Source organism: Aotus nancymaae, unplaced genomic scaffold, assembly GCF_030222135.1.
Source record: "Aotus nancymaae isolate 86718 unplaced genomic scaffold, 86718_ANA_hifiasm-v0.15.2.pri h1tg000014l, whole genome shotgun sequence".
In the NCBI taxonomy this organism is placed as follows: domain Eukaryota; kingdom Metazoa; phylum Chordata; class Mammalia; order Primates; family Aotidae; genus Aotus; species Aotus nancymaae.
In genome coordinates this window covers 63,899,107-63,911,836 of record NW_026988425.1, presented here as the reverse complement: position 1 = coordinate 63,911,836, position 12,730 = coordinate 63,899,107, and the positions used below count along the sequence as shown (strand labels likewise).

The window sequence follows — 12,730 nt, the reverse complement described above, 5'->3', positions numbered from 1 at the left end:
ATAATACCAATAATGGAAGAGTACCAAATAAAATGCAACAAAATGTATTTTAACTAGCTTATATTTAGTATAAATTTAATGAAATTGAATTTTAATGTAAAAGTCTATGAGAATATTAAGAGCTCTGCCCACAAACAAACAAAATCAATGCTTTCACTAGTTTTTTAACTATTCAGACTAACAGTTCCTTATTTAAGAGAAATTAGCTAGGAATTGTTTGTAAACCTAAAGCTATTAAAATAAACCTCCAGTCTTTTCCAAGTAAACAAAGAATAAAAGGCCAAAACATATTAAAATGGATGCTTACAAATGATGGTGCATTCAAATTCTCTTCTTGTTTCATTTCTTCAGTAGTCACATCTGTGTTTGGGAGCTGATGTTCAACAACAGCTATGGATCCTACATCTGGTACATTCACGGTTATTTCAAGCTGTCAAAATAAAATTTATCATTTCATTTTGGCATATTATAGAGAGCAAAAGAAAACCTCATCTTCCACATGAATAAGATGAAATGCTAAAATGAAGAAATAATCCATATTCATACATAACTTAAAAAATGAAAAGGAGTAATTACTATATTGACTGACAGCAACGTGGTAAAAGTAAAACATTTAAAATTTTTGAGGGGGCTGTGACTATTACGACCAGTAAGTAAACTTTCTAAGACTCATCTTCTTACTGCCTGGCATTACATTTTCCGTTTTCTTCACTTTGGCCTTACTTTCCCCTAATTTCTCTGATCAGTCTGTTAACATTTATAGAGCGTTTCCTAAAAACCAGAGGGCTAGGGGTACAGGGATATAAAGTCGAAGAAGACAAGTTTGGTCCCTATCCTCAATGAACTCACAATCCAACAGAAAAGTAGACATGTAATCAACTAACAACACACTGTCATAAATGCTATCTATAATGAGCTGAGGGCCCTTACAAATATTTACCATACCACTACCCCCACCCCAACTCCCCTCTCCCACAACCCCAAAGCCTGCATGATTTTTGATAGCCAGGGCATCAGCCATGTAAAATAAGAAGTTCACTCACATTTATTCTTCATTTTTCAGTCCTATTAGTTAAAGAGCCCTGTAATCTGAGCACTAAAAAGGTATTTACCTACTAGAATATATATAATACACTCTGGTTCTTATTATCTTATTTTTTTGTTTGTTTTTCTTTTGTTATTTTGAGGGAGGGTCTCACTCCTGTCGTCCCAGCTGCAGTGGTGTGATGACAACCACTACGCCCAGGCCTACTGTCTTATTAACAGAAAGAAGAGTATAAAAGACTGTATGGGTAAGTAGAAACTGTGAGTACAGAGTCAAGTCTGAGAATCTCCCTTCAAGACATATATAAATATATATATATATATATATATATATATATTTTTTTTTTTTTTTGGAGACATGGTCTCAATCTATCACCCAAGCCAGGGTACAGTGGCACCATCAGGGCTCACTAAAGCCTTGACCTCTTAGGCTCAAGCAATCCTCCCGCCTCAGCACCCCCAAGTAGCTGGGACTACAGGCATGTGCCACCACGTCTGGTTAATTTTTGTATTTTTTGTAAAGAACAGGTTTCACACTGGCTGGTCTTGAACTCCTGCACTCAGCAATCTGCCCACCTTGGCTTCCCAAAGTGCTGGGTCTATGGGCATGAGCAACTGTGCCCAGCCAACATATGTGCTATAATTACATTTGTATGTGCCACATCTGATTCCTCAGATACAAAATTTGGAGAAAAATCTTTGATAATTTCTAGTAGGACTGGGATGAACTAAAAAATTTAAGCGAGTGCAGGGAAGTGTAGTTCAAGTTACTCAGTAGTGAGGTGGGGAGGGCCACTTGAGCCCAGGAGTTTGAGCCCAGCCTGGTATAGCAACATCTTGTCTCTTTAAAAAATGAATTTAAAAGCAATAGGCCGGGAGCGGTGGCTTACACCTGTAATTCCAGCACTGTGGGAGGCTGAGGCAGGTAGACTGCTTGAGCTCAGGAGTTTGAGACTAGCCTGGGCAACACAGTGAAACCCAGTCTCTACCAAAAATACAAAAAAAAAAAAAATTAGCTGGGCATGGCAGTGTGCACCTGTAGTCCCAGCTACTCGGGAGGCTGAGGTGGGAGGATTGATTGAGCCTGCAAGGTGGAGATTGTAGCAAGCTGAGATCATGCCACTGCACTCCAGCCTGGGCAACAGAGACTGTCTCAAAAAAATAAATAAATAAAAATAAAAAAAAGAAAAGAAAAATAAATATAATTTAAAAATTTTTAAAGTTCAGGTGATTTGAGAAGAAAAATACTTTTTGAAGAGTTGGGACTGGATGGGAAAAGGGAATATTCTATAAAGTAATTTAAGTTGTTTTTTTAAGCATTATACAGTTTATTTTTTAAAAAGACTTGTAATTCACATAACATACAATTCAACCACTTAACGTGTACAATTCAATGTATTTTGAGATATTCTCACAGATACATGCAAATCATCACCACATTCAAATGTGGAACACTTTTGTCACTTCAAAAATAAACCTTAAATCCATTAGCTATCTCTCGCTTAACCCCTTTCTTCCCCATCTCCCAATCCCTAAGCAACCACTAATCTACTTTCTGTCTCTGTGGATTTCCTTATTTTGGACATTTCATATCAATGGAATCATACAGTATGTGATGTTTTGTAACTAGCTTCTATCACTTGGCATAAGGTTTTCAAAATTCAACATGTTGTGACACATATCAATAATTTATATTCCTTTATGGCTGAAAAACATTGCATTGTATTTCAATACTTCTGTCTCCTCCTGTTGTCTAGGCTACAATGCAGTGGCACAATTGTAGCTCACTGTAACCTCAAACTCCTGGGCTCAAGCAGTCCTCCGCACTCAGCCTTCTGAGTAGCTAGGATTATAGATATGCACCAGCACATCTGGCTAATTTAATGATTGAATGTAGAGACAGGGTCTTGCTATGTTGCACAGGCTGGTCTTGAACTCCTGGCCTCAACTGATCCTCCTGCCTCAGCCTCCCAAAGCACTGGTATTACAGACATGAGCCACCACCCCTGGTCTTTCAAGGCTTTTTAAAGGAAATTTTTTCTAACATATAAATGAATTTCCCTGTTTAGGAGGCTGGCCACAAGGAACAGAATTTAACGAAAGCCTTGTTCAATTATTATGATTAATGCTATTTAAAAAGATAGCCTGTATAGGCCAGGTTCGGTGGCTCATGCCTGTAATCCGAGCACTCTGGGAGGCTAAGGTGGGCAGAGCACCTGAGGTCAGGAGTTCAAGATCAGCCTGGCCAATCTGGCGAAACCCCTTCTCTACTAAAAATACAAAAAATTAGGCAGGTGTGGTGGCGGGTACCTGTAATCGTAGCTACTCAGAAGGCTGAGGCAGGAGAATTGCTTGAACCCGGGAGTCTAAGATTACAGTGAGCCAAGATTGTACCATTGCACTCCAGCCTGGGAAACAAGAGTAAAACTCCACCTCAAAAAAAAATTTTTTTTAATTTTAAAAAGAAGAAAGCCTGTATTAATTCAAGGATACAGTCTGGAATCTAATTTTCAGAAATTAATTTCTGATAATAGTTTCCACTAGCAATTTGCCTTCACTCAAAGAAATAAAAATACAAAATATATAGTTTTCACCAACAATTTGCCTTCACTCAAAGAAATAAACACACAAAATACATAGCTAAATGAACTCTCATGCACCATTAACCAGAAGTCTTTCCACAAAATTACCCTTCCTTCTGCATTTTCTTGGATTCACATAATGCTTACATTCACTCTCTTTACTCTGTTCTTTACTTTGAATTGTAAGAAACAACCTCATTTTGCATCATTTAAATTAGCTTCAACCATTTTATTAATTCATTTACTGTAAAACATTTAACAGGTTATTAACACTGAATAAAATAAAAGGTTTTAACTTCCCTTCATAAATGTGACTTTACAGATTCAGGCAATCCATTAATTCTTAATGGAATTAAATTAACATTTAAAGTTTATCTTAATTATCTTTTTTTTTTTTTTGAGACGGAGTTTCGCTCTTGTTACCCAGGCTGGAGTGCAATGGCGCGATATCATATGGCTCACTGCAACCTCCGCCTCCTGGGTTCGGGCAATTCTCCTGCCTCAGCCTCCTGAGTAGCTGGGATTACAGGCACGCGCCACTATGCCCAGCTAATTTTTTGTATTTTTAGTAGAGACAGGGTTTCACCATGTTGACCAGGATGGTCTTGATCTCTTGACCTCGTGATCCACCCGCTTCGGCCTCCCAAAGTGCTGGGATTACAGGCTTGAGCCACCGTGCCCGGCCCCCTTAATTATCTTAAACATTAATTGTTTGATGTTTCTTACTGCTTCTTTTATTGTCACCACTATCTTAGTTAACTCTGATTCGTTTCAAATGACTTAGAGACTATCATGAATGCTTACACAAAACTGACTCAGATATGCTGCTCAGTAAACCAAAGGAGTAACTGAAAAGTGAGGCAGAACAGAAAACTATGAAGTTACAAAGCTGGAATGGCAGTCTAAGAGGCAAAAGTGTAAGGAAGCTAAATATGTTTCTCTACTTCACAACCATCAGGATGGTTACTATCAAAACTTAAAACATAACTTCTATTGGTGAGGATGTAGAGAAACTGGAATGCTTGTACGCTATTGATAGGGATCTAAAATGATACAGCCCAATGAAAAAGAGTATAAAGGTTGCTTTAAAAGTTAAATACAGAATTAACATATGATCCAGGCTGGGTGCAGTGACTCACACCTGTAATCCCAGCACTCTGGGAGGCCAAGGCAGGTAGATCATTTGAGGTCAGGAGTTTGAGACCAGCCTGGCCAACATGGTAAAATCCCACTTCTACTAAAAATACAAAAAAAATTAGCTGGGTATGGTGGCAGACGCCTGTAATCCCAGCTACTTGGGAGGCTGAGGCAGAAGAATTGTTTGAACCCGAGAGACAGAGGTTACAGTGAGCCAAGATCGCACCACTATACTCGACTCCAGCCTGGGTGACAGAGACACCATCTCAAAAACAACAAAAAAAATTAACATACAATCCAGCAGTTCCACTTCTGGGCATATCCCCACAAAAGTAAAAAGCAGAGATTCAAAGAGGTATTTATACAACTATGTTTATACCAGCATTATTTCTAACAGCCAAAAGGTGGAAGCAACCCAAGTGTCCACTGATGATAAAGGAATAAACAAAACGTGATATGCACACACAATGGAGTATTATTCAGCCTTGAAAATGAAGGACAGTCTGACATATGCTACAACATAAATGAACTGTGAAAACATTATGCTAAATGAAATAAAATGGTCACCAAAAAAAAATACTGTATGATTCCACTTACACGAGGAGTCAAATTCAGAGAGAAGATGTAGGAAAGTGGTTGCCAAAAGGCTAGTGGGTGGAAGGAATGGAGAGTTATTGTTTAATGGGTATAGAATTTCAGTTTTAACAAGATAAGGCAGACCTGGAAGTGACGAGGGAGTGACCAGGCCAGACAGGACAGGGCTGGGGCTCTCAGGACAGGTGTTGGGTGTTTGTAGATTTTATCTTGTTTTTTTTTGCCAGGCTAGTTTGTAGATTTTATCTTGTTTTTTTTTGCCAGGCTAGGGGACAACCGTTCATTGTGGGATATCTTAATCATCCTAAAAAAGAATGCAGTAGCTCATGCCTATGATCCCAGCACTTTGGAAGGCCAAGGTGGGAGGACTGCATGAGCTCAGGAGTTTGAGACCAGACTGGGCAACATAGCAAAACCCCATCTCTAAATTAATTTTGAAAAAGATTAATCAATCCATTCTGTGAATGCATGGTAATGATGACAGCATGAGAACATGTACGTATGAATGTTCTTAATGCCACTGAACTGTACACTTAAAAATGAATTAAGATGGCTGGGCATGGTGGGCTCATGCCTGTAATCCCAGCACTTTGGGAGGCCAAGGTGGGTGGATTGCTTGAGGTTGAGTTCAAGACCAGCCTGGCCAACAAGGTAAACCTGTGTCTCCACCAAAAATACAAAAATTAGCTAGGCATGGTGGTGCACACCTGTAGTCCCAGCTACAGAAGGCTGAGGCAGGAGAATCACTTAAACCTGGGAGGTGGAGGTTGTGGTGAGCTGAGATCCCATTACTGCACTCCACCCTGGGTGACAGAGTGAGAGCCTGTCTCAAAAACAAAACAAAACAAAAACAGCGAGATGGTAAATTTTATGTTACATGCATTTTAGCACAATTTTATTTTATTTTTTAATTTTTTGAGACAGAGTCTTGCTCTGTTGCCTAGACTGGAGTGAAGTGGCTCGATCTCGGCTCACTGCAACCTCCGCCTCCAGGGTTCAAGCAGTTCTCTTGTCTCTGTCTCCCAAGTAGCTGGGACTACAGGTGCCTGCCACCATGCCTGGCTAATTTTTCTATTTTCAGTAGAGACACAGTTTTACCCTGTTTGTCAGGCTGGTCTCAAACTCCTGAACTCAGGTGATCCACCCGCTTCGGCCTCCCAAAGTGTTGGGATTATAGGTGTGAGCCACCACGCCAAAGAAAACAAGTATGTCCCTTCTACCTTCTCTATCAATCAGAAAACACCTGCCAAAGTGTTTGAAAAATTAATCAGAAAGTAGATTAAGCAGCTTACAGGTACAAGTGTAAGCAGATTTCTCTCATTATTGCTATACTGACTCCCTTGTTGGGCCTGGGCCATAGGGGCTGAGCAATCACAAAAGGTTATACAAGGCCCCAAATTATATTTGGTAGAAGTTACTTAGAGAATGAACTGTTCAAATCCTAATAATCACTAAGAGAAGAAATAATGATCCCCTAAAGGAAACAAGAAGTGAAAGCCAAGTAAGATAAAGTACCAAGAATTCAAAATAAAACCCGAACCTCTTCCATTGTTTCCTCAATCTGAGCAGAAACAGGTTCAGGAGATCTGAGACCAATAGGTACAAACACTGGAGCTTTGTTTACTTCTTCAGGAGCAAGATGATAGCTTTCTTCTTCATAGTCAGACTCAAAATCATCAGCATCATCTTCTTCTTCCTGGGAAGCCCGAAGAGTCACCAGCATGGCCTTGGGAGCTCTAGGTTCCTTCTTAGAGTTCTTACCCCGAACTCGTTTTGATCCACGACCTCTGGTGACATTTGGTTTGATCTTTCTAGGCATCCTCCTTTCACCATGATTTCTCTCATACTCAGATGCAGAAGAGATAGTGGTTTTCCCATCCGGGGCAATTTTTGAGTAATTTGATTCTTTTAATGGTTGTGGACAGCTAGATGTTTAATCAAAATAACAATAAGGTCATATGCACACAAGGATAATTTTAATGAAAACCAAACTTTTAGAGTGAAATTCCAGTTCCAGTCATTAAAATGAAAATTCCCACCACTCATTCTTTTAAAATCTTATGCTGCGAAAATAAAAAGGAATTAACTACTACTTAGTTTATCATTCAGAGTTAATTCTCAGTTATCTACCTACAAATTTTTCATGGTACATTTTTAACTCTGGGTCATTCTTTCCTATAATATGAAAGTGAAGATAAAATAAACACAAAACAGAAAATTATTAGAAGAAAAAGAGATAAAAGATACAGAACTGGCAGGGCGCAGTGGCTCATGCCTATAATCCCAGCACTTTGGGAGGCTGAGACAGGCAGATCACTTGAGGTCGGGAGTTCGAGACAAGCCTGGCCAACACAGTGAAACCCCATCTCTACTAAAAACACAAAAATTAGCTGGTTGTGGTGATGCACGCCTGTAATCCCAGCTACTCAGGAGGCTGAGGCAGGAGAATCGCTTGTACCCAGGAGGTAAAGGTTGCAGTGAGCCGAGATCGTGCCATTGCACTCCACCCTGGGCGACAAGAGTAAGTGAAACTCTGTCTGGAAAAAAAAAAAAAAAGGCACAGAACAAATAAATACAGAATACGAGATCAAAAAGTAATATTAGTTTATCCTATTGGGTAAACAGATTAGGTTAAAAGAAAAAGGCAGCAGAAACCCACTAGAGCAGTGCTAATTTCTACAACTTAAGTTTCTTTCCTTTTTCTTTAACAGAAGTAGGGTATTCTTCATTTGTGTTTGTGACTCCATTTGAATGAGCACCCTAATTACTTAGCTAATACATACTCCTCTTTGGTCAAGTTTCTACCCAAGTCTAACAGACTCAACATTCAGAAATTTCATTCTACCAGTAAGTTAAGGTAAAAGTTAAGTGATTTTTATTTCCTATTGTGAAAGCTTTTGTAAATAAAACGTTACCTTGTTAGTTTATTGAGCTGTTCTTCAACAACTGAAGATACTGAATTATCTCCTACAGTTTCCTCTCCAACCCTTCTTGATGGTCCACCTTCTTCTAATTCAGCATCTATTTTTGCCAAAGCAGACTCTTCAGAACCTACATAATCTTTTCTTGCTGAAACCTCCAGAGATGTCAGAAGCTCAGTTTTTTCCTTAAATTTAAGAAGAAATTAGCTAGTATTACTACAGAAAAAAAATCTCTATGTTAATTTGGCTTGGCAGTTGGGCCAAAACCTCTAAGCTTACACATATATACAAGCAATTAGTCATTTTTTACAATACTACAAAGTCAGTCACTTTTCATAATGGTTACAGTACAAAAGTCAAAATTATATTTTACTCATGCTCTTCATGACCTTGACAAAATAGACCTCATTGAGGGAAAAAAAAAATTTATTTTTGCCCAAACTTACTTTTAGAAGGAACTGGGTGTTGGAATCTCCTTTCTGCAGCAAATGATCGTCTGGCTTGCCTGCCTTCTGATCTGCTGTGCCTTTTTCTAAAACTGGTTCCTCTTTCTTACTTTGTGCTCTTCCCAAATTTGGCTTAGCCTTTTGGAATTTCCTTCTTGTCATTTGTACTGGACTAGGAACATACGGTTTATTTTCATGGCTAGAATAAAGTGCAAATCATGTTGAAGAACAAAAATCAGAATTTCTTGTTGATAAAACAGCTGTTACATCAATCAATTCTATGTTCAAAGGACTATAAATAAATTGGCAATAAAATCAAGCACGTACAGTGAAACCACACATTGCTGATATGAAAGGAAGAGCTTATAAAGCTTTTATAGCTTCCATTTTCTATACAGCTTGAGGAGGTTTTACATTTATATTAATCTTTTTAAACTTTCATTTATTTATTCTATTATGTGATTTCATGCTACTTTAATTTTCAGAGAAATCACAAGATACCAAAAAAATGCCAGTAGCTGAAGATGGATTTTATAATGGCACTTTAAACAAATGCCTTCAACTGGGATCCCAAAGCATGAACAAATATATGACAGTTATAACTTGGTCCTTCTAGTTCAAGAGTAGACTTGAAGGCTAGAGTCTATTTTCCCCAATACATGCCTGAAATCTCATGAGAAAGGGTTTACTGACAGCCAATATAATTATATTCTCAATATAATCTGTTTATATCTGCCAAATCAGAAAAAGACAATGTTTTAGCATTCAATAGGTAGCCACAGCTCCCAAGGTAACCTCAATAGCTATCTAAAGGTTTCCTAGAAAATATTTTAGCAACTGGCAAGGATCTAAATTAGGAAGTTTAAAAACTAATATAAATCTGGATGTTTATAAAGAATAACTGAGTATATAAGCACCTATCATGAGTTCTCTGAAAGAACTGCATTAAAAACTAATCTTTTCATTTATTTATTTTTTCTTTCTAAAATAGGGAATTCACCCTTGAGAGATTAAAAACTAATCTGTTTTTTTTTTTCTTTTAGCAGGGCTAACTCATAGGCAGTGTGCCTAGAGACAGCCAAAACTAATCTTAAGTAGTATTTTAAATAAATTACCTAGGAGTACTTAGCACATTTCCAAACGTACTAACCCTCCTACATTCTTCTGGCAGTAAACAACACAGAAGTTCACAGGAAGTTCTAACAAGGTTACAATGCTGGCTCGTGGAGACTAACGTATTTGGTAAAACAATCATATTTAAGTATAAGCTATTTACAATCAAATACGATTCTGCAGAGGTATTTAAGAATAAAATATAAATAAGCTCAATGTGCTACTGAAGTCAAAAGGGACAACAAAATGCCGAACCTGGCCAAGTGCAGTGGCTCACACCTGTGATCTTGGAAACAAAAGTAATCCAGGCTGGGCGAAGTGGGTCATGCCTGTAATCCCAGCACTTTGGGAGACCGAGGCAGGTGGATCACTTGAGGTCAGGAGTTTGAGAACAGCCTGGCCAACATGGTGAAACACCATCTCTAGTAAAAATACAAAAATTAGCCGGGTGTGGTGGTGGGCACCTGTAATTCCAGCTATTCAGGAGGCAGAAGCATGAGAACTGCTTGAACCTGAGAGGTGGAGGCTGCAGTGAGCCAAGATCATGCCACTGCAGTCCAGCCTGGGCAACGAGAGTGAAACTCTGTCTGAAAACAAAACAACCAAAAGCTGCCAAACCTAAGAATAAGCTAACTATACAGAGAGAGGCCAGGAGCACTGGCTCATGCCTATAATTCCAGTGCTTTGGTAAACTGAGGCAGGTGGATTATTTGAGGTCAGGAGTTCAAGACTAGCCTGACCACATGGTCAGATCCCTGTATCTACTAAAAATACAAAAATTATCCAGGCATGATGGCAGGTGCCAGCAATCCCAGCTACTCAAGAGGCTGAGGCAGGAGAATTGCTTGAACCCAGGAGACAGAGGTTGCAGTGAGCTGAGATCGCATCACTGCACTCCAGCCTGGGCAACAGAGAGATTCCGTCTCAAACAAACAAAAACGATACAGAGATAGTTACTTTCAATTACCGTACAGCTAACAGCTGAAATATAATTCATGAACTAGAAAAGGTTAAAAAAAATGGGGGGACAAGGAGCATGACAGGTTTCCATACAGGATGTTTTAAAGTTAGGGCTATCTCATCAAGAAATACAAAGGCTAAGCATAATAATCTGAAACATAAAAAGTCTGTTTCAAGAAACACTGCCTATGTAACTGTGGAATTTGCTAGTCTGAAAGTTATAAATACTGAAAACTTAAATTTAAAACTAAACTGCTTGGCCAGGTACAACAATTTCATGCCTGTAATCCCAGCATTTTGGGGGGCCAAGGCAGGGGAATCACTTGAGCCCAGGAGTTCAAGACCAGCCTGGATGACATGGTGAAACCCTTTCTCTACAAAAATTAAAACAATTAGCCAGGTGTGGTGGTGCACACCTGCAGTCTCAGCTACTTGGGAGGCTGAGGCAGGAGGATCGTTTGAGTCTGGGAGATTGAGGCTACAGTGAGCCATGACTGCATCACTGCACTCCAGCCTGGGCAACAGAGTGAGATCCTGTGGGGAAAAAAAGACAGATGAAAGAAGATAAAGAAGAGAGGGGAAGAGGCAGGACAGGCGAGAGGAGGACAGGCGAGGGGAGGGGACAGGAGTGGAGTGGAGGGGGGAAGGGAAAAAAGGAGGAAGGGAAGGAGGGAAGGAGGGAGGGAGGGAGAAAAGGAAGGGAGGGAGGGTGGGCGCAGTGGCTTATGCCTGTAATCCTAGCACTTTCGGAGGCAGAGGCAGGTGGATCATGAGATCAGGAGTTCAAGACCAGCCCAGCCGACATGGTGAAACCCCATCTCTACTAAAATTACAAAAATCAGCCAGGTGTGGGAGTAGGCATCTATAATCCCAGCTACTCGGGAGGCTGGGGCAGGAGAATCACTTGAACCTGGGAGGCGGAGTTTGCAGTGAGCCAAGATCACACCACACTATAGCCTGGGTGACACAGCAAGACCAGGAAAGAAAAGAAAAAGAAACAAGAAAAGAAGCCAGGCACAGTGGCTCATGCTTTTCTTTTTTTTGAGATGGAGTCTTGCTCTGTTGCCCAAGCTGGAGTGCAATGGTGCGATTTCAGCTCACTGCAAACTCTGCCCCCCAGGTTCAAGCAATTCTCCTGCCTCAGACTCCTGAGTAGCTGGGACTACAGGTATACGCCACCACACCACCTAATTTTTGTATTGTTAGTAGAGATGGGGTTTCACCATATTGGCCAGGCTGATCTCGAACTCCTGATTCGTGATCCACCCTGGCCTGGGTGTGAGTCACTGCACCTGGCCTGGCTCATGCCTTTAATCCCAGAACTTTGGGAGGCTGAGGTGGGTGGATCACCTAAGGTCAGGAATTTGAGACCAGCCTGGCCAACATGGCAAAACCCCATCTCTACTAAAACTACAAAAATTAACTGGATGTGGTGGAGGGCACCTGTACTCCCAGCTACTTAGAAGGCTGAAGCAGGAGAATCACTTGAACCCAGGAGGCAGAGGTAGCAATGAGCTGAATTCATGCCACAGTACTTCAGCCAGAATGACAGAGCAAGATTCTGTCTCAAAACTGCCAATATTACTTTATGTAAGTCACTTAAGTACCCTAGATCTATTTAGTCAATTATTAATGAAAGCATTAGGGAAAGCTGACCTTGAGGTCTCTAGTGTGTTAAAGGCTCACTTGGAATCAAAATCAAAATCCTTACAATGGCCCTATATAATCTATCCATCTTCACTCGCAGCCTTTACATCTCATACATCTACTATTCTTCCTCTTTTGCACTCTGTCCTACATTGGCCACTTTGCTGTTCTCTAAGCATGCCAGCATATTCTTCTCTTGCCTTAGTGCTTTGAATTGCTCCCCCTTCCCCAGGGCATCCCCTAGACTCAACATACTCCTTTACTTCTTTCTTCTTCTTTTTTTAAA

General features: G+C 40.0%; 1 protein-coding gene across 5 annotated transcripts in view; it reads right to left on the bottom strand.

Moving 5' to 3' along the window:
• BDP1 (B double prime 1, subunit of RNA polymerase III transcription initiation factor IIIB) overlaps positions 1-12,730 on the bottom strand; it is a 122,347-nt gene that overhangs the window by 38,869 nt on the left and 70,748 nt on the right. For all 5 annotated transcript variants that reach the window (XR_010342596.1, XR_010342597.1, XR_010342598.1 and 2 more), the window contains exons 23-26: positions 8,725-8,923; positions 8,273-8,463; positions 6,898-7,282; positions 308-430 (exon numbers count right to left, since the gene is read on the bottom strand). Coding sequence is in view for 2 of the 5 variants with exons in the window: in XM_021673209.2 (XP_021528884.2) it covers positions 308-430; positions 6,898-7,282; positions 8,273-8,463; positions 8,725-8,923 (898 nt within the window). In the remaining 3 variants the exon portion in view is untranslated. The remainder of the gene's footprint in view (positions 1-307; positions 431-6,897; positions 7,283-8,272; positions 8,464-8,724; positions 8,924-12,730) is intronic.